Source organism: Anomaloglossus baeobatrachus, chromosome 7, assembly GCF_048569485.1.
Source record: "Anomaloglossus baeobatrachus isolate aAnoBae1 chromosome 7, aAnoBae1.hap1, whole genome shotgun sequence".
Taxonomy (NCBI): domain Eukaryota; kingdom Metazoa; phylum Chordata; class Amphibia; order Anura; family Aromobatidae; genus Anomaloglossus; species Anomaloglossus baeobatrachus.
Genome location: NC_134359.1, coordinates 185,849,106 through 185,874,350, shown reverse-complemented (window position 1 = coordinate 185,874,350; position 25,245 = coordinate 185,849,106). Strand labels below are relative to the sequence as shown.

Here is a 25,245-nt window from a genome sequence, read left to right as displayed (position 1 = left end):
TTGAGCATATTCTAGAGAATGTAAGACCCCTAGCATTCTGTAGATTTGTAGTTTAGTTTTTCTGCTTTCATAGATGAATGATAATGATCTTTACTAATGCATTTAGGTTAGGATACACCAGTTTGATTCTATGAAAAAAAAAATTGTAGTTTATCGGAACATGTACTTTATACTGTTTCTTTCATTGCACTCATCTGATGTTAACTATTTACTGTAAATCTGAAATCTCATGATACTTTTTACACTCCAGAATAATTTGTATACTTGTTATCATTTTCTAAGTTGCATATTAAAACACAACAAAAAAACCTTCATGCTTCACTGGTATTGTTACATTATTGGAGGCAGCGCTGATCTGGCTTCTGATGACTTTTTTTTTTTTTTTTTTGTTTACTTTTGGGTTTAATGGTTCGTGGTTTGATAAACATTTATCATATATTTTTTTATTTTTTTTGTAATCCAAGAAAGATTTAGGATATCGATCCGCATTTTATCTGTCACAGATGGCTTCTCGAAGGTAGTTAGCAATCTGATAAATGAATCGTAGTTGTCTGGTTATACCTCATTTCACCCAAAAACCATTTCCATTGCAACTCAACAGGATTCTGATGGAGCGAGAGCTTCCCATCTGCTGACGTCTATGGTTGTACCTTTTAGAACCTATAAATTCCATTGAAACATTTTACCCAGGAATAATGACATCTATAAAGCGGGCTTTACACGCTACGATATTGTTAATGTTTTATCTTCGGGGTCACGTTGTTAGTGATGCACATCCGGCGTCATTAACGCTATTGCAGCGTGTGACACCTACCAGCGACCTCAAAAATGGTGAAAATCGTTCACCATGGAGAGGTCGCCCCAAAACCAAAAATCGGTAATGGTTGATTATCGATGTTGTTCCTTGTTCCTGCGGCAGCACACATCGCTGTGTGTGACACCGCAGGAGCGAGGAACGTCTCCTTACCTGCCGCTGGCCGCAATGCGGAAGGAAGAAGGTGGGCGGGATGTTACGTCCCGCTCATCTCCGCCCCTCCACTTTGATTGGCCGGCCGCTTAGTGACGTCGCTGTGATGCCGAACGTCCCTCCCCCTCGAGGGAGGGATTGTTCGGCAGTCACAGCGCCGTCGCCGACCAGGTAAGTGCGTGTGACGCTGCCGTAGCGATAATGTTCGCTGCCACAGTGATCACACGATATCGCACACACGACGGGGGCAGGTGCTTTTACACTCTATATCGCTAGCAATTGCTAGCGATATCGTAGCGTGTAAAGCCCGCTTAATATATACACCAATCAGCTTTACATTAAGCCTACTAAGAGGTGAAGTAAATAATTATAGTCTACTCTTAGTGTGGAATATATCAGATGACAAGTGAACAGCAAGGTTTTTGAAACTGATGTGTTGACTGTAAGAGAATTGGGTGAGCGAGCATTTACTGTAGCCAATTATTGGTCCTTAGAACAAGATTCCTGATCAGCCAGTGTAAACTGTCAATCGCATCACCAACAAATAAAATGCTCCTCTATCAGATAAAATAATTTTTAAGCTTGTTAAATGGGGTATGTTTTGCCAAGAACATGACTGTCCGTGAACACAAAACAGTGGAGTACTGGCAGCACTGTTAATGTGTTTAAGGGCTCTTTTTCCATCTGCGATTTTCATGGGCGAGTGCAATCCGATAAAAAAATCGGATTGTACTCGCACCAGTGTTAATCAATGACAGTTTCCTCTGTCCTGTTTTTACTCTTCACACGAATCGGGCTCTCCGTGCAATCGCAGAATGCTGCGTTTTGCACAGAGTCTTGGCTCACGTGTGTGTAAAATCGCACTGCGCTCGTATGTTATGCGACTGCAGTGCGGTGCATGCAGACAGACAACGGAGGAGATGGGGAGAAAGTGCTCCCTCCATCTTCTCCGTAGCTATGATGCGATCTAAAGATCGCATCACAGTCGCATGACCCTTGGCTCACACCCACAGCAGAGGGACATTGGCATATCTCTTCTGATTCTCTTGCAGCGGAAGCGGTACACAAGTGGAAAAGAGCCCTGAGGCTAATTTCCATGGTGCAAAAACAGCGGATTTTCTACTATGTATTTGCTTGTGGGAAAACTGCTGCAGTTTACAATGCCAACAAAGCTCATGAGACTTCCTAAAACCACATGCTGTGCAATATATATATATATATATATATATATATATATATATATATATATATATATATATATATATATATATATATACACAAAAAAGGGGGACCAGTCGCACACTGTAAAAAACCAAAATAAATTGTACCTAAAAAAATATAAGTGGAGGTATTTGGAATATTATAATGGCCATTGTAATACCAGCTCAGCGCCCCTTCACGGCACCCTCCTTTGCTGGGTCCTATACTAAACTGCATCTTTTCTGGGCTTTAAAAACCTACAAGATCAGCTTGTGAACACAAAAGAGGCTAATGAGACTGCCAGGAGCTAAAGTGCAAATCCAGCAAACAGAGCACCACTCCCTGTTATATGCAGTATACAATAGAACATAAACAGAATGAAAGCAGGGGTTCCCTTGCTTTCATTCTGTTTATGTTCTAACATACATATATATATATATATATATATAATATAGCGTAAAATGACAGAACTTGTGGGTTTCATATCCATAGCATGTCTATTTATACTGTGGATGAAGGTGAGTTTCACGGTTTGCTATGCATCGGGTGACATGTAGCTCTTTGGCAATAGTATACACATTAGTATATACCACTTGGGGACTGAGGTCCACCTTTAAATACATTCAGTGGGAGCATAATCTTTTAAGGGCTATTAGGTGCTGCACGGTTTAGGATCTGGGGTAAAATGATAGAGAGCATCTCCAAAATGGCACATCTTGTCAGGTGATTGGTGTAGGCAGATATTGGTATCTACGAAATGCTCCAACAAAGGACAAATGCTATACTTCTCACTGGGTCATGGGTTCCTATTGCTCATTGATGGACATGAGAAGCAAAAACTGGCCCATTTGGTTCAAGTTCACAGAAAAAAAACTCACCAGAAAAAAGCCACCAGCCAAAAAATGGTCAAATAATGGCAAAAGCACATTTTAGGTGCTGGGCAGCCCGCCTGATCTAATAGAAGGGCGTGATCAATAGGCTTTGCCTGGACACTGCATTGCATGTATCTGTGTGACTGATGCCCTATATTAGATCCTATTAGTGTGCAGTTTTATGCTGGCAACCGCCCCCTCCTGACATAGGCTGTGGGTGGTTGTATTATAGGCATTCTGCACCTGTGAAATTCCAACCTTTATCATGGGGGGCCGTATGTATCTTGCATGTCCTTTTGCCATTATTTGACCATTTTTTGGCTGGTGGCTTTATTTCTGGTGAGGTTTTTTTCTGTGAACTTATTTTGATCATGTCCTTTGGTGAGCCCATTTGGTTAAAACACACAAAAAGATCTGTTGTAGCATGAATTGTTGGAAAGGTTAATGATTGCTATATTAAGGGTCAGGACAGAGTGCGTTTCATCTCGTTCTGAACCAACTATCTAAACATTGTTGCTGACAAATTACACACTTAAAGAGAAACCGTATTGCCAAATGGCAGTGGCCTCCTTTTGCATAATAATGCACATGCCACACTTCAAAAATTGTTTAAGGAAAACAAAGTTCAAGGAGTTGACTTGGCCTCCAAATTTTATGAATGTGATCGATCATTGGAAGGTTTTGTTGGGGAAAACAAGTCCAACATATGATGGTACCGCCTTCCACATTGGCAACAAGGTGTTATCTGCAGGTCATGCAAATACCTTTGTAGTTTAGTGGCTTCAGTGCCTTAACAGGTCAAAAAAAGTGTTGTTAGCATGAAGAGGACCTACAAAATAGTCAGGTGGTCTTGTTTTTACAGCTGACCAGTGTATATCTAGATATTTGTAAGCTATTTTACTACATAGAAAACAAAGGTTAATCCCTGAAATATGCAATAAACTGAACACCTAAAGGCATTTGCCCACTGTCAAAAATACAGAGGTGTCCCTCATTACTTTTATCTTCAGTAGATATTCCAGACCAGTGACCCAAGATTAACAGTTTGTGGAGGTGCAAGGGGCGAAGAAAAGGGAATAAATGTTGGAAGCTGCCTTTTTCTATATGTGATCACCTTTCTGATTTGTAATTGCAGCTTATTAGGTTTTTCCATCTAGCATGTTGTGAAAATGAATTGAATTTGTTTAATGGGAAATCTGAAACTTTAAATTTGCCAAAAGGTAAAAGTTGTCGCATCTGTAGTCCTTAAAAATATTCAGCATACATTATCCCATTCCATAAAGGCTGCCTTACAATATTTCAGTGTTAGAGGGTCAGACATGTAATATGGAAATAATGTCCTGCTAAAGGCTACAGCCACCTTTGATGAGAAATGTATTTTTAAATATTACTAGTTACCTGGCACTCTGCAATTTTTCTTTTTCTCATTTGTCTTCAGACCCTCCTTAGCTGCAGTTGGCATCTTTCTCCATGTGCAGATCACTACATGCTCACAAGACTCACTATAAATAAATGTCTTACTGGTCCATGTGCCTGCTCTAAAACAAATAACTGCAGTGCCCTCAGCTGGCATATGATGGCTGCCATAGTCATGTGAAAAGAAAATCTCATTGAATGTATTTTAATTCAAAGGTTTAGATAAAATGTTCACAATTATTGTTCCAAAAAAAAAAAAATCTTTTTTTTTTTTTTTTTTTTTTTTTTACTGTTTTCCCTAAATTGATACATTGTTGCTGTTGTATAAAATGAAAGAACCAGTAAGAACTACTTAGCAGATATTCTCTGAATTGATTGTAGGAAACACTTTTTTATATAATTTACTATTACCTATTCATTGTTAAATGCTTACTACTTTACCAAGTGCCTCAAAAATTAGGTGATAAACTTTGTAAAGTGTTGTGGAATAAAAAAAAAAAAAGTAAATCTGATTGGCTGCTGTGGTGATGTCAATGTTAATTATGGTCGCCAATGACCTTGGAACTTTTCGGAATAGTTATTAAATTAATAATTCTCCTTCACCCTTATCGTTCCGTTAGTTATTTCTGCTTTTCTGTTTTTCTTCTTCCAAGAGCCGTAACTTTTCTTATTTTTTTCGTTGACCTAGCCGAATTGGTGTTTTTTGCGGAACGAGTTGTAGTTTTGAATAATGAGAAAATGTCATAAAATGGTGAAAAATATAAAAATTTGGCATTTGGGGGGGGCTGTTGGTCTTACGACATTTATGTTATGGTAAGAATTACTTATAAACCTGTTTCTCCATATCAGTACGATTTTAGTGATGCCCCTTTTTTTTTCTGACCAACATAAGTGGTTTTTTAAAACAAAAACAAAAAAATATGGTTTGTCACCATTTCCCAAGATTTATAATTTTTCCATCAATGGAGCTGTGAGAGGACTTTCTTCTGCATGGCGAGCTGATGTTTTCATTTATACTATTTTAGGATCAGACAGTGTGGTGTTCCAAAAATTTTCGTTTGTTCATTCATTTTTTTTTTTTATTTCCTCATTACTGTGTTTATTGATCGGGCTAATATAATTATTTAATGGTCTCCTTAAGCATGAAGCTATGCTTCAGAGGAGAGGCAAGTTGACAGTGATTGTCAAGTTAGTAGACCCTTATTGGTAAACCACTATCGCATCATGGAGGGGCCGATGGGAGCGGGTATGTGCTGTTTGCCATGATGTCATTTAAATGCCACTTTCAGTCTAAATGGTTAACACCAGCACTCAGAGCTTAACACTGGTATCAATCTTGAGAGAGATGCCAGGTATCAACTTCTTGTGGAGGATAATGAGCTCCAGAGCATCCTCCACTTGCTGTCACCCCAGCACAGGATATAGAGTTACGTTGATATGTGCGAAGGGGTTAAGGGCTCACATACATGGTTATATTCCACGTTTGGACAGTCATAAGGCTGCTACTTCTATTGTACCTCCTCATGACTTCATAAGGCAGCATACTGAAGAGAAATGGTGGCATGCTCCACTTTTTGCCAGTTATACAGAACCATTCTCCCCATTGCATTGCTTTTAGGAGAAAAGCGACTGGTGGTGGGGCCAGAAGTTGGTCTACCTACAGTAGGTATGGGAAGGATTCAGACCCCTTTAAATTTTTCACTTTGTTTAATTGCAGCTATTTGGTAAATTCAAAAAAGTTTTTGTTTTTTTTCATTAATGTACACTGCACCCCACTTCTACAAAAGAAAACCAGAAATTTAGAATTTTTTCCAAATTTATTAAGCAAGAAAAACTGAGTCATCTTTCTGTCTCAAACACTTAATTTTGATCTTTCTTGGTACTGTTGTTTTTCCGTTCCACTTATTAGTTTCCCGCCTTTGGACCCCTTTGAATTGTATAGAGGGGTACTTATTGCATTTGAGGCTAAATATATATGCATAAATTGAATCATTAAATTGTGGTAAACGCCCGTCAATTTTTCTACATAATTTGTTAAACCATTTTTAGTACCCACAATAAAATTTAATAATAAGGAAGGCCAGTGGGAGGAGGAATTGTGGTTCGATATGCCTTTTGGATAGATGGAACAGGTGTTATGAGGCAATTACAAGGCTGAGCAATCAGGTGTCCCTCTCTGATGCATCCAAAAAAAAATATTCCATAGAGCTTATTATGTACCAGCACGTCTTCACTCCATATACCCTAATATCTCGGACTGATGTTTTAGGGGGTGCGGACAGAGAGGAGATATGCCCCATATTTGGTGGTTTTGCCCGGTTGTAAGAGATCTATGGGGTGAGGTTGTGTCTCTACTGAACACACTGAGCGATAATGTCCCTACCGCCTCCCTGGAGGTTCTCCTGTTCGGGGACAAACCCGTGGGAATCTCTAATAAATTGCACCGATTTTTCACATTCATAACACTAGTGACTAAAATACCGTATTTTTCGCTTTATAAGACGCACCTGATTATAAGACGCACCCCCAAATTTGGTGAAGGAATAGAGAATTTTTTAATAAATGGGGTCCGTCTTATAATGCCAGTGTCCGTCTAACAAATAATATAGGGTATATGTCCCTCATAGCCCCCTCATCCTAAAATTAGCCCCCTTAATCTGGATATGGCCACCTTATATTGAACACGTCCCCCAGTGATGCCACATTTCCCCTATGGCTGGCACACATCCTCTATGGCTGGCAGACAGGGCCACTGTGGCAGGCAGACAGGGCCACATCAGCCTCTGTGGCAGGCAGACAGGGCCACATCAGCCTCTGTGGCAGGCAGACAGGGCCACATCAGCCTCTGTGGCAGGCAGACAGGGCCACATCAGCCTCTGTGGCAGGCAGACAGGGCCACATCAGCCTCTGTGGCATATCGCCCCCATGTTGCTGCTTTTAGAAAAATAAACTCTTTCCTTACCTTCTGCAGCACAGTCCTGTCTCGTGTCTCCCTCCTCGGGGTTGAACTCCTCCTGTCTCCTGCACTTCCTACTTCCTAGTTCTAGTGGAGGTCATGTGATCGGCACGGCAGAGTGAAATCTCTGTGTGTCTAATCACAGCCAGCAGGAGGGAGACCGGCCAGACGCTGGAGGAGGTGAGTAAAGAGTTTATTATTTTACTACAGCAGCAGCACGGGAGGCTATATCTAACACAGGGGGAGGGGGGATCCTGTGCAATCAAAGGTAAGCACAGGCAGATAATATGCACAGCTCCCTCAGCCCATCAGCGCGATGCAGTTTCAGCACCACGCTTCTGATGGACAGCGGCTGTGCATATTATATGAGCGGGAGAGCAGGAGATCAAACGCTGCCGCTCCCAGCCCCAAACAGTCCCCAGCACCGATCCAGAGCTGCCTGCACCTCCACTGGACTCTGTGTGTATATATATATATATATATATATATATATATATATACTATAATATAATAATTATACACGCTATAATGCTTATTTCAATTGACTTGTCACATGTTATGATCTACTTTAATAAAAACTTGTTGAAATTAAAACTGAGGAAGGCGAGGCATTGGTTAACCTTCTTACATAAAGTACAACATTTATGAACCCAGTTCTACATATAAGACACAAAGTTGACATTTTACGTTATTTAAAAAGACACGGAACAAATACATTTGTTGCGACCATTGTTAGCATGCCTAAAGTCTCAATTTGGTCAAAATTCTAATTGGTGTGACATTTATCTTCTTAGTCACCATTCTTTTGTAACAATACGAAATTACCAATTAACATGTATAAAATTGCTATTTTGCGCAGAAAAAAAATAGTTTTGCTTTACATGTGGCACATTGGTTTGGTCTCAGGCTCTTTTCACATTGGGTACTTCCATGCTCAGAGTTGTGATGGCATAATTTACACTTTATGCGACATCTGACATGTATGGAGTGGCAGAGTTAACGTGCGTAATATTGGCCCATCTTTATCCAAAACAGTGTAATTTATGACCTTTAGTCTGACATGTTCTGGTAATCTGCATCCATGCTGCTTTTTGGTGTATTTGGCAGCTTAACTGAAACAACCAGTGTGTTTCTCCCTCCCATCTTCATATTCTCACATTTTATTAGTGTTAAATCTTAACTTCTCTATGGGAAGGTGAGTGGAGTCTTAGGCTAAGTTCACATTTCTGTTGTTTTGCATCAGTCACATGCATCGCTTGACGCATGTGACTGATGCGCTGTACAACAGATGACAAAGAACAGAATTCTTTGTCGGACTCCGTTGTGTGCGGGGGGGCGGAGCGCGAGGGGGTGGAGCCGAGCGGGGCCGTGGCACTGAGGACGTCAGTGCCGCGGGGACTGCAGGGCTGGGGACAGGTGTGTGTGTGTGTGTGTGTGTGTGTGTGTGTACATGCTGAGTGCGGGAGGGGGCGGAGCCGAGCGGGGAAGTGTCAGGCTCCCTCCACAGCCAGGGTAAATATCTGGTATAAGCAAAGCACTTTTTGCTTGGTTACCCGATAATTATCTTGGTTACCAGCAAACCCCGCTTAGCGCTGGCTCCCTGCACAAGTAACCAGTGTAAATATAGGGTAACTAACCAAAGCGCATTGCTTAGTAACCCGATGTGTATCCTGGTTACATGTGCAGGGAGCCAGAGAGCGCATGCGCAGCGAAATCCTACGGATCGCGCTGCTCAAAAAACGTTACATGCTGTGTTCCTCCCGCCCGGCGGTTAGTCGTTCCACGACTGATCAGTCGGGGGGAGGGTGCAACGCAGCAGCATCAGTCACAATCCGCCGCTCATACAAGTCTATGGGAACAACGGAATCCGCCAAACGTTTCCGTTGTTTACCAGAGCAGCGGATTGTGACTGATACAATTTAACGGAAGTGTGAACCTAGCCTTAGATGTCACATCTGTCCCCAGCTTACATGTGCGAGTATCATGCACCAATGGGCCCATTTTCGTCTCCTCTCTTCTTTCACCCAACATGGCTGCTGCACTTTCCAGATTAGCTAATGCTATCTTCCATAATAGCCAGCAACAGTTTTTTCCTGAGTTGGAGGTCTCTGTGGCTTGAAAAGAAATACAGTATTTTTGCTACAAATTTGCAATCATTTGTCATTTATGTTGCCATGCTTACAATTCTGTTTTCAACCGTTGCCTTAGTTACCTGGACACTCACTACTTTTCATCATAAGTAGATGTGGATTATGCATCCTATATACTACGTCCCCTTAAAGGCATTTTCCCATGAACAAAGTTCATCTTAATCAATAGATCTTCGAATAATAAGTCCTATAATTGGATGTGCTATATAAAATGTTTCTATGCTGAGATAATTGTATATATGTGCCCCTGCTATATACTGTGTAATGGCCATGTCTGACTGTAGGGACATGGTCAGATCATACCACATCTCCTGGCCAAGGGAGATGCAAAAGAGTCCACAGACATTTACAGCTCGGGAAAACAGGCAGGGAAATGCTTTACCTCACAAAAAGAATCAGCTGCGATCTCATGCTGTCCTGTATGTATGCTTTCTTCATACCACAGCTCCTGAGCAGGAGAGGATCAGGCTATGTCCCTTTACAGTCAGACATGGCCATTATACAGTACGTAGCAAGGGCACATACCGTATATACTGGCGTATAAGACGACTTTTTACCCCCTTAAAATAATGGCTACAGTGGGGGGTCGTCTTATACGCCGGATATACAGCATATATCATATATATCATACAGCATATACAGCGGATATATAGCGGATATATAGCAGGGGGCCGCACTGTGTGAGGAGGTGGTTTTTTTTTTCACTGTCCAGTATAACCAATAGGATTAGTGCAGTAACGCCAGATTCCCCTCGCATCCATGCAGGGACATTAATGAAGAGCTTACATGCTGGTGTAAGTGTGCATATTGCTACAGTACCGTAAGTGCTGCTGCCGACCCCGCCCCCTTTCTCGGCCCGGTGACTCCCCCGCCCCTGCACTAATCCTATTGGTTATACTGGACAGTAAAAAAAACACCTCCTCACACAGTGCGGCCCCCTGCTCTTAGCATCCTGAAGCATACTGAATATGTATCACAAGATGTCATTGATGTACGGTACTTATGATATCAGATGACGAACAGGAGGATTTTGAAGGCTTTTAAAGGGAAACTGTCATGCCAGCAAGACCTGTTACAATATCGCAGCTTACAGTTATGATCACCAGGCACTTGCTCTCTTGTTTGTTTTGCAAAGTTTTAGCTTTACCGTACATGTTTGAAACAACCTTATGTTTATAAGTGACAGTTTTGCTGCTATATACAGTACCTGCATGTCATATGCATTTGAATTAAAATTAACATGTTGCAATCAAAGCAGACTTTTTTTCATTTGGGAGCGGGGTAGTCTTATACAGTGAGTATATCCCAAATTCTATATTTTTAGGGCAGAAGTTGGGGGTCGTCTTATACGCCCAGTCGTCTTATACGCCGGCATATACGGTATATAAGATTCTCAGCACAGGAACATTTGTTTTGGGGTTTTTTTAAACACATCCAATAGTGGTACTAATTATTATTACAAGATCTATTGATTAAAATTAACTTTGTTCTTGGAGAAAATCCCTTAAAGGTTAAAACATTACTTCAATTATGTGAAGGTCATTAATGTTACCTGTGATACAATGTTGTCACTGTGTGACATAGTGGAAAGTGCACCTTCCCTTGCACCCAAACTGTAATGAAAGGGGTATTCCCATCTCCAAGATCCTATCCCAATATGTGATAGGTGTAATAATAATATTAACAAATGCCTCCAATAAGAAATGTAGTATAGTTCTTCTGATTCACTATGTTGCTTACCTCATGTTCAGGGCATTACAGGAAATTAGGTATCCATGGTTATGACCACGCATATAGTCACAGTTAGCTGCTAGTGGTCATAACCATGCATACCAAAGGTTCTGAAATGCCTGGCACATAAGGTAAGAGACAGTGAAACAGGAGAACTATACTACATTACTAATTGGAGGTATTTGCTAATATTGTTATTACCCCTACTACATATTTGGATAGGATCTTTGAGATAGGTTCCCTTTAAAGGGGTATTCCCTTCAGGTGCAATATGTACCCAGAACCACGAGCAGTTCTGGGTGCATATTATTAATCCCTGCCTAAGCATCCCTGTATATACTAGCATAGATAAAGACATATTTAGAAAAAGTATTTTTAAAGATTCTTTATAATATGCTAATGAGGCCAGTGACTAGTCATGAGGGCGTTACTTCCCCCGACTAGCCACCCTCTTAGCATGTTAGTACGCCCACAGGGGCGTGCTAACATGGTATTCAATGGAGCATCACCAGCGGTGATGCGCGTACCTGTGTCCGCAGTGAACTCTGAGCTGAATGTCACACACTTTCGGTCATGCGCAGTACCGTATGCAGCCGGGTGTACGCGTGCTGGCTTCAGACAGGTCTACGACGCATGACCAGAAGCGCGGGACATTCAGCTTAGCGTTCACCGCGGACACAGGTACGCACATGATGCACATAATGCAGTGATGCTGCATTGAATACCATGTTAGCAAAACCCTGTGGGCGTACTAACATGCTAAGAGGGCGGCTAGTCGGGGGAAGTAACGCCCTCACGACTAGTCCCTACGCTCATTAGCATATTATAAAGAATCTTTAGAAATACTTTTTCTAAAGAGCTCTTTATCCAGGGACAATTAGGCAGAGATTAGCAATATGCAGTCAGAACTGCACTTGGTGCTAATTTATTCAATACATTTCTCTGTCAATGAGTCTGTTGTCTTCAGTCTGTGATCAAAGCAATTACCTCTGTAAATCTGATTGTCATAAAAAATGTTGCAATGTTTAAGCAAAACTGTATTGTTAAAATTATTGCTATACCTGTCTATGCAGAAGAAAAATATCTAATAAACTCTTGAAAATTAGTTTTATTTTGGTAATATTTTAATGTTTTCAAAGTTTACAACATTTAACAATGTTACTGAAATTCTTTCTAGATTTTATGCGTTAAGTTGGCATAGCAGTGCAACACCTCGACCAATCCAGTGCTCCTGAGGCTTGTCTGATAGAAGGGTCATGGCTACAACAAAATTAGTTGAATGACCAGTAGTGGATAATGTTCCTCTTCTTTCACTGGTCTTGTAAACTGGTGCAAGATAGCTTGGTCTTTGTGGGATTTCCGACCTTTTACAGGGTTTAAGCCACATCTGTAAAACAAGAAAACTTGATATTTTTGTCTTTTCTTTTGTAAATATGATTTTTTGTAAGTATTTTCCATAATATGAAAAATAAAAACAGGGGTGGTATCTTATGAGAAAAACAGGCTTTTATTCCAAGAATCCCAGAGAAAGTTTCCCAGAGTGGGGTGTTTAGTGTTTGACCATTTACTTAAAACCTCTAAGTCAATGCTGGAAAATTATGTTTTCTCCAGTCACCCTCCACAATAGCACCAAAGGAGGTTTACTCTCCACCCTAATAGGGACAGGAAATGCAAAGAGGTTAAAAGGCCCCTCTCCGCTTCCCTCGTCAATGTTTTTCCTGTCCGTATTGGGATGAATAGGTTACTGTGGTGCTCTGTGGCCGGCGAGCGGAGTCTCCACCTTCTGATACCTATTTATCTGGGCAGCTGAGGTCGTCGGCTCTGCCCTCCTACACTGCTGCTCCTGTCTCCCTGGATTCGAGACCTCTCCCCATCTCCTCCGTATCCCCGCGGGGTAAAGCTGGATGGGGTGCCCCACTGGCGGCCTCTGAGCTCTCAGCCACATCTTACCTCCTCGCGCCGGCGGCGATGTCTGCACATTTCCAGAAGTGACACTGACTCCCCACAGTTGTCGGTTCCGGTTTCCTTGCATTCGACAGTGGAACGCTCACCGGGCTCTGCCGGCCGAGACATTGCGGCAAATTTGAAAATCAAAACGCCGCTGGGTTCGCTCCGGATACCGAAGTCTATCCTCGTGACCCAAGGAGGAGGGGCTCAATTGGACACTGCGCTGTGGGCCTGGCACTTCACTATAAGTACCCGGCCCCAAAGACACCTCCAGGTAGTATCACATTGTTCCCAGTATGGAAGGTGAACGATCATCCCACTCAGCTTCTGCAGAGCCCAGCGCTGTCCCTGCTTCAGTAACTCAGAAACAGGTTAGGTCACTATTTAGGGGGGGGGGGTTACCATCACTCCCCCCTATCTCCTCCAGCGGGGCAGGCCCTAGTAATTTCCTTGTCTCCCTCTCTTTAGGGAGACAAGGTCCCTGTCTCAAAGAAGGACGAAAACCCTAGCCGGAAGTGTGCCGTGTCATGGGAGGCTCCCATCATCTCACAATAAGATACTGTGCCAAGCATGCACTGACAACATAGGGAGGAACAGCCATCCCTAATAGATGAGAGATCAGGGGTTTGGTCCACCAAGAGGTCCAGACTTCCATAGCCTCCCTCTCCCGGTCCTTTCTGCCCCTATTGCTAAGAGGAAAATCTGTGTAGCATAGGAATCAGATGCTGATCTATTGAGGACCCAGCCTCGGCCTCTCATGCATGGGAGGACAGCTTCAGTATCTGAGAAAACAGAATGGAAGAAATACCGCTTCTCTTCTGAGGACATGAAGGAACTATTGGAGGCCATAAAATGCACCATGGAAGTGGAAGAGGAGAAGGTTGCCCATGCCATTCAGGATCAGCTATTTGGAGGACTAAAACCCAAAAAGATCAGGATTCCCAGTATATGAGAACATCCGGAATCTCATCCTACAGGAATGGGAAGCTCCTGAGAATGGTCTGACCATACCGAATGAGCTGAAAAATAGATTTCCGTTAAAGGGAGATTCATCTGTATTGGAAATCCCAAAGGTAAATGTCCAAATTGCCAAAGTGGTGAAGAAGAAAATACTACTCTTTGAGCATTTGTCTCAGCTCAAGGATCCCATGGACCAAAAAATAGGTTTGCTAAATATGTCCTGGGAAACCGGCGACTGTCCTCAAAACTAATATTTCATCCACCTGCATAGCCAGAGTCTAATCCCACTGGTTATCTCAGTTAGAGGAACACCTCTCCCGCGGTACATATTGGGAAGATCTACTGGCCTCCATATCCTGAAAAAGGCCACAGGATTCCTAGCTGATGCCTCCAAAAAATCTGTTACTGTGACAGCAAGATCAGCGGTCCTGTTAAACTTCGCAAGGAGGGCTTTCTGGCTAAAGCTGTAGAGTGGAGATGCGACTTCTAAGATGAAGCTGTGCTCCATCCCCTTTCAGGGTGATTATGTCTTTGGCCCTGCCCTAGATGATCTTCTTGAAAAAGCCGCTGACGAAAAGAAGTCACTACCAGAACAAAAACCCTTAAAGAAGATAAGGTTTTTCCGCCCCCCATAAAACTAACCAGCCCAGCAATCCTCCCAGGCTTACAGGGGCAAAGGTAAAACCATACGCTGGAGCTACCCTAAAGGAGGAAAGAGTTTAAACATCTTGGTCTCCCCTAGTCAAGACAAATGACGCTAACCAGTTAGGAGGTCGAATTTCCAGATGCCTTTCCAAGTGGCAGTCGATAACCTCTAACTAGTGGATCCTACACACGGTCCAAGAGGGTCTGAAGATAGACGTTCTCACCTACCCCCCCACATTGCTTGACGGTAACCTGCCTTCCAACTCGGGACTCCCGGGAGTTACTCTGCGCAAATATTCGAGACCTCCAGAGGTCCGGTGTGATCTCCCCTTTCTCTACAGCAGAGATCAATACGGGTCATTATTCTTACCTCTTTCTAGTGAAGAAACACTACGGCTCCCACCTATTAATAACTTAAAACCACTGAACCAGTGGAGTCCATTAAATCAACAATCCCTCTGATTAAGTCAAAATTTTGTCATGGCAACTATAGATCTACAAGACGCATACTATCATGTGCCTATTCATCCCTCCCATTGAAAATTCCTAAGATTTGCGGTGCTACAGGACCAACTGGTCCTACACTACCAATTCAACGTACTTCCGTTCAGGATCTCATCCGCACCTCTGATCTTCACCGAGATCATTTCTTTCATCAGGAGGCTGAACGTTTGTATCATACCATACCTATACGACTTCCTACTTGTCGCACCCTCAGCTTCCCTGAGTCCGATTGAATTCCTATGAGTAGACATCCTTCCAGAAGACAGACAAAATGAAGTATGCCACAAGATCTCATCCTTTGAGGATCAGAGGTCACCTATCATCAGGTCAGCAATGTCCACACTAGTGTCCATGATCACCTGCATCCAAGCGGTAGCCTGGGCCCAAGCTCATACAAGGACTCTTCAGACACATGTCCTACACTCCTGGGCAGTCCTCACAGATCTCTGAACAAAAAAGTCCCCCTTTCAGGTCATGTAAAGGCTTCCTTGGCCTGGTGGCTTAATCTGAGAAGTCTACGGAAAAGAGTAACCTGGCACCAAGAAAGGCTGGGGGGCGGTGGTAGCACAGGCAACCTTTCAGGGAGTCTGGACACCCGACATCAGCTGCCGTTTCTCGAACCTCAGAGAGCTCAAGGTAGCAACGGCTCTAATCCAAAAGCCAAACGTAAGGGTCTACTCCGACAACGTGATAACAGTTGCTCATCTATGAACCAAGGAAGCAAGAAACACTGGGATTTGAAAAAGATCTCTGTAAGAATATTTTCTTGCGCAGAACGAAACATATTGTCACTAACAGCCTTCCATCTGAAGGGGTCTGCCAACATACAAGCAGACTTCCTCAGCAGGCAAGACATCCACCCAGGAGAGTGGAGTCTGAATCCGGAGGTTTACCAAATGCTGACCAAGAAATGGGGCCAACCATAACTGGACTTGTTCGTATCCCATCAGGACACCAGGGCAGATCACTCCTTCTAACTAAACCCAAGGGACAAGTGTCTAGCAGTAGACGCATTTGCTCACACATGGAACTTCCGACTGGCTTATGCTTTTCCGCCAATTCCCATACTGGCAAAGACACTCCAAGAGATCCGGGCAGAAGGTGTCACCACCTTTCTTATAGCCCCCATGTGGCCCAAGCGAAGCTCGTTCGGAGATCTAACCAACTTGGCTCAAGAAGGTCCCCTGATACTTCCTCAGATCATCAACCTTCTCCATCAAGGTCCTCTATGTCATCCGGAGCCTCAGAGACTAAAACTGGCTGCTGAGGCCACCATCTTAAGCCAGGGGCCTCTCTGACAATGTAATCAGAACTCTACAGAGGAGCAGAAAACCTGTAACCAACGCCATCTACGACAAATCTAGACTCCCGGTTCCATTCTATCCTTGTATACCACAGATCCTGGAATTCTTGCAAAACAGACTCGAGCTAGACCTTAAACCTAGTACTCTAAAAGTGCAGATTTCCGCCTTAAGTTCATTCTTTGATGTACACCTTGCTAACCACCAGTGGATTAACCCCTTCAGCCCCCAGCCTATTTTGACCCTAAAGACCAGGCCACTTTTAGCAATTTTGACCAGTGTCACTTTGAGGTTATAACTCTGGAATGCTTCAACGGATCCTGGTGATACTGAGATTGTTTATTCGTGACATATTGGGCTTCATGTTAGTGGTAAATTTAGGCTGTTATTTTTTGCGTTTCTTTGTGAAAAAAAAAACGGAAATTTTGCGAAAATTTTGACATTTTTATGTTCTAAAACCAACGAGACACACAAAATAATTAATAAATAACATTTCACACATGTCTACTTTACATCAGCACAATTTTGGGAAAAATAAGGAAGTTATAGGGGTTCAAAGTTTATGAGCAATTTCTCATTTTTACAACAACATTTACAAGCCACTTTTGTTTAGGGACCACATCATATTTGAAGCGATTTTGAGAGGTCTACATGACACAAAACACCCAATAGTGACACCATTACAAAAATGGCACCCCTCAGGCTACTCAAAACCACATTCAAGAAGTTTATTAACCCTTCAGGTGCTTCACAGTAACTAAAGCAATGTGGAAGGAAAAAATGAACATTTTACTTTTTGCAACAAAAATGTTAATTTAGCCTCAAATATTGCATTTCACAAGGGTAGCAGGATTAAATGAACCCCCAAAATTTGTTGGGCAATTTCTTCTGAGCACGCAGATACCTCATATGTGGCGAAAAAAACACTGTTTGGGCGCACGGCAGGACTTGGAAGAGTAGGAGCGTCATTTCACTTTTTGAACAGAAAATTAGCTGGAATCGTTAGCCGCACCATGTTGCCTTTGGAGAGCCCATGATGTGCCGAAACAGTGGAGCTCCCCCACTTGTGACCCCATTTTGGAGACTAGATCCCTCATGCAATTTATATAGATGTTTCTTGAGCACTTTGAACCTCAGGGGGCTTCACAAAAGTTAATAAAGTTGAGCCGTGAAAATAAAAAAAAAAATTTACCACAAAATTGTTATTTCAACCAGGTAGCTTTTTTTCACAAGGGTATCAGGAAAAAATGCACCATAAAATGTATGGTGCAATTTCTCCTGAGTACACAGATACCTCATATGTGGTGGAAATCAAATGTTTGGGCGCACAGCAGGGCTCGGAAGACAAGGAGCGTCATTTGACTTTTCAAACGCAAAATTGTCTGTAATAATTAGCGTATTCCATGTTGTGTTTGGAGACCCCCTGAGGTGCCGAAACAGTGGAGCCCCCCGCATTTGACCCCATTTTGGAAACTAGACCCCCACCCCATGGCATAAAAATAAATCAGGGCGCACGCACGGATGTGCTGCAAAAAGTGGGGGGAATAGGTGGGATGGAAAAAAGAAGTCCTGTTCAAAGTCGAGTACGGCTGCAGGACGCTTGCTGATCAGGTACCTAAATTGTTCAAGTTTTGTCTTTTTTTTTTATCTGGGGTGCATAAAAAAAAGGAAAAACTCGAGCAACAATTACGTACCTGATCAGCCAATCACGTAGCTGATCAGCGCTTGGCGGCAAGCGGGGGGGGTGGGGGTAGAGGGGGTGGAAATAGGGAGTGGGAGTTGGGATTGGGGATAGTTAGAAAAGAGCCATGAACAATACTTACAGCAGACCTGGGCAAGGGGCGGCCCGCGGGCCACATCCGGCCCACCTACTCTCTGTAAGAAGGCCTGAGGAGACACCATCACATGTTTCTCAACGCTGGCAGGAAACTAGCCAGGTCTTTCACCGGGAAGGAACAACCACGGGAAGGGCAGTCTCCAGTCAAGGAGACCACCTATGCCAAACATGGTATCCATCCACAGACAGCCGTTTCGGGGTATTTGCCCCTCATCAGTGTGGAGTAGGAATCTGGCTAGTGGGACATTGCCTAGTAAAAGATTATGTGAGCAAGGATGGTTGACCTTAGGGAGATCAACATCCACCACTGCGGAGACACCATCACATGTTTCTCAACGCAGTGATTCTAGAGCAATGCCCCCTGGGAAATATTCAAAGCAAGAAGGCCTGCGGAGACACCATCACATGTTTCTCAACGCTGGCAGGAAACTAGCCAGGTCTTTCACCGGGAAGGAACAACCACGGGAAGGGCAGTCTCCAGTCAAGGAGACCACCTATGCCAAACATGGTATCCATCCACAGACAGCCGTTTCGGGGTATTTGCCCCTCATCAGTGTGGAGTAGGAATCTGGCTAGTGGGACATTGCCTAGTAAAAGATTATGTGAGCAAGGATTGTTGACCTTAGGGAGATCAACATCCACCACTGCGGAGACACCATCACATGTTTCTCAACGCAGTGAGACCTGGCTAGTTTCCTGCCAGCGTTGAGAAACATGTGATGGTGTCTCCGCAGGCCTTCTTGCTTTGAATATTTCCCAGGGGGCATTGCTCTAGAATCACTGCGTTGAGAAACATGTGATGGTGTCTCCGCAGTGGTGGATGTTGATCTCCCTAAGGTCAACCATCCTTGCTCACATAATCTTTTACTAGGCAATGTCCCACTAGCCAGATTCCTACTCCACACTGATGAGGGGCAAATACCCCGAAACGGCTGTCTGTGGATGGATACCATGTTTGGCATAGGTGGTCTCCTTGACGGAGACTGCCCTTCCCGTGGTTGTTCCTTCCCGGTGAAAGACCTGGCTAGTTTCCTGCCAGCGTTGAGAAACATGTGATGGTGTCTCCGCAGGCCTTCTTGCTTTGAATATTTCCCAGGAGGCATTGCTCTAGAATCACTGCGTTGAGAAACATGTGATGGTGTCTCCGCAGTGGTGGATGTTGATCTCCCTAAGGTCAACCATCCTTGCACACCTACTCTCTGTGACCGGCCCGCCTGGCTCCGGGCGTCCTTGCTGGCCGGTCACTGATGAGGGCAATCTGACCTGTTGTCCGGAGCTCCAGGCTCCGGGCGGCCCGTGGTCAGATTGCCCTCATCACACGCTGTGTGCCGGCAAGGAACAGAGGACAGATACTGCAGCACCGCACAGTGCAGCAGCGGAACGCAGGAATCTGTCCTCTGTTTCCTGCCGGCACTTTCTCTGTGACACACACGCGCGCGCCCTGATGTCGTCAGTACGGCGCGCGTGTGTCATTTGAAAAGTTCCCGCCCCGGCAGGAGAAGAAGATGCAGCAGCCGGAGCCCGTACGGAGAGAGGAAGCAGCTCAGCGGGGAGCCGTACAAGAGAAGAAGGATGTCAGCGGGAGCCCGTACGGAGATGCCTGAGGAGGGAAAGGTGAGTGGTGACTAGTAACCTGAGGGGATAATGGGGGGAGTGGAGGGGAGGGGGGGTAACTGGTGAGTAATATTTGGGTGTAGTGATGTAGTATATGGCAATGTAGTTTTACAGGTGTAGTATATAGGGGTTTAGTGATGTATATGTGGATGTAGTGATGTATATTACAAGTGTATATAGGGGTGTAGTGATGTATATTACAGGTGTATATAGGGGTGTAGTGATGTATATTACAGGTGTATATGGGGGTGCAGTGATGTATATTACAGGTGTATATGGGGGTGCAGTGATGTATATTACAGGTGTATATAGGGGTGTAGTGATGTATATTACAGGTGTATATAGGGGTGTAGTGATGTATATTACAGGTATATATGGGGGTGCAGTGATGTATATTACAGGTGTAAATGGGGGTGTAGTGATGTATATTACAGGTGTATATGGGGGTGCAGTGATCTATATTACAGGTGTATATAGGGGTGTAGTGATGTATATTACAGGTGTATATGGGGGTGCAGTGATGTATATTACAGGTGTATATAGGGGTGCAGTGATGTATATTACAGGTGTATATAGGGGTGTAGTGATGTATATTACAGGTGTATATAGGGGTGTAGTGATGTATATTACAGGTGTATATAGGGGTGTAGTGATGTATATTACAGGTGTATATAGGGGTGTAGTGATGTATATCACAGGTGTATATAGGGGTGCAGTGATGTATATTACAGGTGTATATAGGGGTGTAGTGATGTATATTACAGGTGTATATGGGGGTGCAGTGATGTATATTACAGGTGTATATGGGGGTGTAGTGATGTATATTACAGGTATATATGGGGGTGCAGTGATGTATATTACAGGTGTATATGGGGGTGCAGTGATGTATATTACAGGTGTATATAGGGGTGCAGTGATGTATATTACAGGTGTATATAGGGGTGTAGTGATGTATATTACAGGTATATATGGGGGTGTAGTGATGTATATTACAGGTGTATATGGGGGTGCAGTGATGTATATTACAGGTGTATATGGGGGTGCAGTGATGTATATTACAGGTGTATATGGGGGTGCAGTGATGTATATTACAGGTGTATATAGGAGTGTAGTGATGTATATTACAGGTGTATATGGGGGTGCAGTGATGTATAGTACAGGTGTATATAGGGGTGTAGTGATGTATATTACAGGTATATATGGGGGTGCAGTGATGTATATTACAGGTGTATATAGGGGTGTAGTGATGTATATTACAGGTGTATATGGGGGTGCAGTGATGTATATTACAGGTGTATATGGGGGTGCAGTGATGTATATTACAGGTGTATATGGGGGTGTAGTGATGTATATTACAGGTATATATGGGGGTGAAGTGATGTATATTACAGGTGTATATGGGGGTGTAGTGATGTATATTACAGGTGTATATGGGGGTGTAGTGATGAATATTACAGGTATATATGGGGGTGAAGTGATGTATATTACAGGTGTATATGGGGGTGTAGTGATGTATATTACAGGTGTATATGGGGGTGTAGTGATGTATATTACAGGTGTATATGGGGGTGTAGTGATGTAGTATATGGGGATTGTTTGTGTATATATGTATATAGCGTGTGCGTGTGTGTATGTATGTGTGCGTGCGTGCAGAGAGAAAAGCCCGTAACTGCGAGTGGTACTGGAGTTACATCGGGTACCACGTGCTCTCTCCCCGCCCCCTGCAGCGCCATACCGCCATTACAGGGCCTGATTGCGTTTCTCCGGTACCTGTTTGCATACATGTGACAGGTACCAGAGAAAACACGAGTCTGTGAAATAAAAAGATTTTCCATATTTACCTGCTTTCTTCAGCTCTGCTGCCTCCCGCTCCTGACCACTGCTCATTCATTGATTATTCACCGCACTCAGGACCTGGAAGCCGGAGCATCGCGATGACAGCACCGGGCACAGCACCGTTGAGGACATCACCGCAGGGACAGGTGAGTATTCTGCAAGCACAGTGACCTCCAGGAGGTCATCAGAGTTTCCAATGAACTTTGATGACCATCCTGCGACACCCACGCTACAGCTTCATGGGTTCATCAGAGTTCATTGGGAACTGTGACGAGTCCCCGAGATGCTCCGGCTTCCAGGTTCTCAACATACACACACACCTGTATACTCACCCAGCGACGCGGTCCCCAGCGCTGTCCCTGCTTCCATCTGCTCACTGCAGTGAATATTCAATGAGTATAATTACCAGCGATAAGGAGCGGGAGGCAGCAGAGCCAGAGACAGCAGCGCTGGAGAGAGGTAAATATAGAAAATCTTTTTATTAAAAAGACCCGTGTTTTCTCTGGTATTTGTCACACTGATGTCACACAGATCACATCAGTGTGCGATCCGTGTGACACCCGTGCTGCCAGAGAAAAAAAGGACATGTGTGCGTGCAGGGCCACGAGGGGTCACACAGTCCGTAACTTACTGTTTGGATATGAAGGGATAGTATATATGCTATATACCGTATTGGGTAAAACTGAGTTAATTATATTAGTCCGGCCCTCTAAAACCATCCCAATTTCTCATGCGGCCCCATGGGAAAATTAATTGCCCACCCCTGACTTACAGGATGGATCAGAACAGCAGCAGGATCACAGGAGAGATGGCAGCAGATGGGGGGGCAGCAGATGATGGGGCAGCGGCAGATAAAGGGAGCATCGGTGGATGTGAGACGGCGGCGGCTGGGAGAGAGTGGCTGCGGATGGGAGAGGGCGCAGTGGATGCAGGAGCGGCGGAGGATGGGGGTAAGGGGGGGACAGAGGGGAAGAGGAGTGGGAGGTGAGATTGAAGATAGTTACCTTACAGGATGGATCTAGGCAGCAGGATCAGGATCACAGGAGAAGGAGGCAGCAGATGAAGGAGGCAGCAGATCAGGGAGGGTGAGAGGTGGGAGAGGGGGCAGCAGATCACAGGGGTGAGAGGTAAGGGAGCGCAGATCACGAGGGTGAGAGGTAGGGAGAGAGCGGACAGTAGATCACGGGTGAGACGTGAGGGAGCACAGATCATGGGAGTGAGAGGTGAGGAGAGAGCAGACAGCAGATCACGGGGGTGAGAGGTGGGGGGGAGCGGACAGCAGATAATGGGGGTGAGAGGTGAGGGAGCGCAGATCACGGGGGTGAGAGGTGGGGAGACAGCGGACAGTAGATCACGGGTGAGATGAGAGGGAGCACAGATCATGGGAGTGAGAGGTGGGGAGAGAGCGGACAGCAGGTCACGGGGGTGAGAGGTGGGGGGGAGCGGGCAGCAGATCACGGGTGAAAGGTGGGGGGAGAGCGGACAGCAGATCATTGGTGAGAGGTGAGGGAGCACAGATCACGGGGGTGAGAGGTGTGGGGGGAGCGGGCATCAGATCATGGGGGTGATAGGTGTGGGGGGAGCGGGCAGCAGATAATGGGGGTGAGAGGTGAGGGAGTGCAGATCACGGGGGTGAGAGTGGACAGCAGATCATGGGTGAGAGGTGAGGGAGCACAGATCATGGGGGTGAGAGGTGTGGGGGTAGCGGGCAGCAGATCACGGAGGTGAGAGGTGGGGGTGCGGGCAGCCGATCACGAGGGTCAGAGGTGGGGGTGCAGGCAGCCGATCACAGGGGTGAGAGGTGGGGGTGCAGGCAGCAGATCACGGGGGTGAGAGGTGAGGGGGCGGGCAGCAGATCACGGAGGTGAGGTAGAGGGGGTGGGCAGCAGATCACAGAGGTGGGGGTGCAGGCAGCCGATCACGGGGGTGAGAGGTGGGGGTGCAGGCAGCAGATCACGGGGGTGAGAGGTCAGGGGGCGGGCAGCAGATCACGGAGGTGAGGTAGAGGGGGCGGGCAGCAGATCAAGGAGATGAGAGGTGGGGGTGCAGGCAGCCGATCACAGGGGTGAGAGGTGGGGGTGCAGGCAGCCGATCACGGGGGTGAGAGGTGAGGGGACGTCAGCCGATCACGGGGGTGAGAGGTGAGAGGGCGGGCAGAAGATCACGGAAATGAGGGGGAGGGGGTGGGCAGCAGGTCACGGAGGTGAGGGGGAGGGGACGGGCAGCTGATCACGGGGGTGAGAGGTGAGGGGGCGGGCAGCCGATCACGGAGGGGAGGGAGCAGGCAGCAGATCACGGAGGTGAGGGGCAGGGGGAGGGGGCGGGCAGCAGATCACGGAGGTGAGGGGTAGGGGGAGGGGGCGGGCAGCCGATCACGGAGGTGAGAGGAGGGGGTGCGGGCAGCAGATCGGGGAGAGCGGTGGCAGACGGAGCAGGGCGGCGGAGGTGGATCGGGAGGCTTTTCGCTGGTTTGATATAGTACAATGGCAGCGTGGCAACTTCCGGGTCCCATGCTCCGGTCACATAACAGCATAGGACCAGAGCTTGTCGCCCTGCCATTGTACTGTATACACTGTACTGGCATGCTCCAGGACCGACAAGTGACGCTGAGGGGGGCGGTCACCGGCCCCAGGTCCACGGTGATTGGAGAGATCAGTCACAAGGCCGGTCTCTCCAATCAGAGCTGCTGGAGCTGGGGGAGGGTGATCCAGCTGAGGTCACCCAGCTCCAGCCAATGACCAGTGCTACAGCTGCACTGATCATGGCTGGATTTCAATGTTTCAACCATTTTCAATGGCTGTGATTGGCTGAGCGGTGTCCGTCAGCCAATCACAGCCTCTGTAGGTCCGGGGAGGAGGCACCACCCATCCTGAGGTCAGGCACAGGTCCCCTCCTCCCCGAATCTGCGGTTTGTGTGAACCGATCGCAGTCACCGGGGCTCCGGTGCCGCGATTTCGCCATGACGGATACATCCGTCATGGGTCTTTAAGTACCAGGGCACCATGACGGATGTATCCGTCAAAGGTCATGAAGGGGTTAAAAGGTGCTTATCAGCCATCAGGCTTCAACCTAAACAACCCAATCTGACTCCCCCTTAGGACCTCAACATTGTTCTCAAAGGGATGACGCAGCCACCCTTTGAGCCCATCACCTCCATAAGTCTACAGATGCTCTCATGGAAAACTGGCTTCCTGGTAGCAATTATCACAGCAAGGAGGCTTATCGAACTCCAGGCTCTTTCAACCAGAGAACTGTACTCCAGATTCTAGAAGACAGGATCATCATTCGGCCTGACCCATCCTTCCTGCT

The 25,245-nt window shown here is 45.4% G+C and overlaps 1 protein-coding gene across 1 annotated transcript in view; it reads right to left on the bottom strand.

The window, feature by feature from the left end:
• Positions 1-12,455: 12,455 nt before the first annotated feature.
• The window catches only part of DNAH7 (dynein axonemal heavy chain 7), an 880,767-nt gene continuing 867,977 nt past the window's right edge, over positions 12,456-25,245 (bottom strand). Inside the window, exon 64 of the mRNA XM_075317837.1 lies at positions 12,456-12,679. Within this exon, the coding sequence (XP_075173952.1) occupies positions 12,473-12,679 (207 nt within the window). The 3' untranslated portion in view covers positions 12,456-12,472. The remainder of the gene's footprint in view (positions 12,680-25,245) is intronic.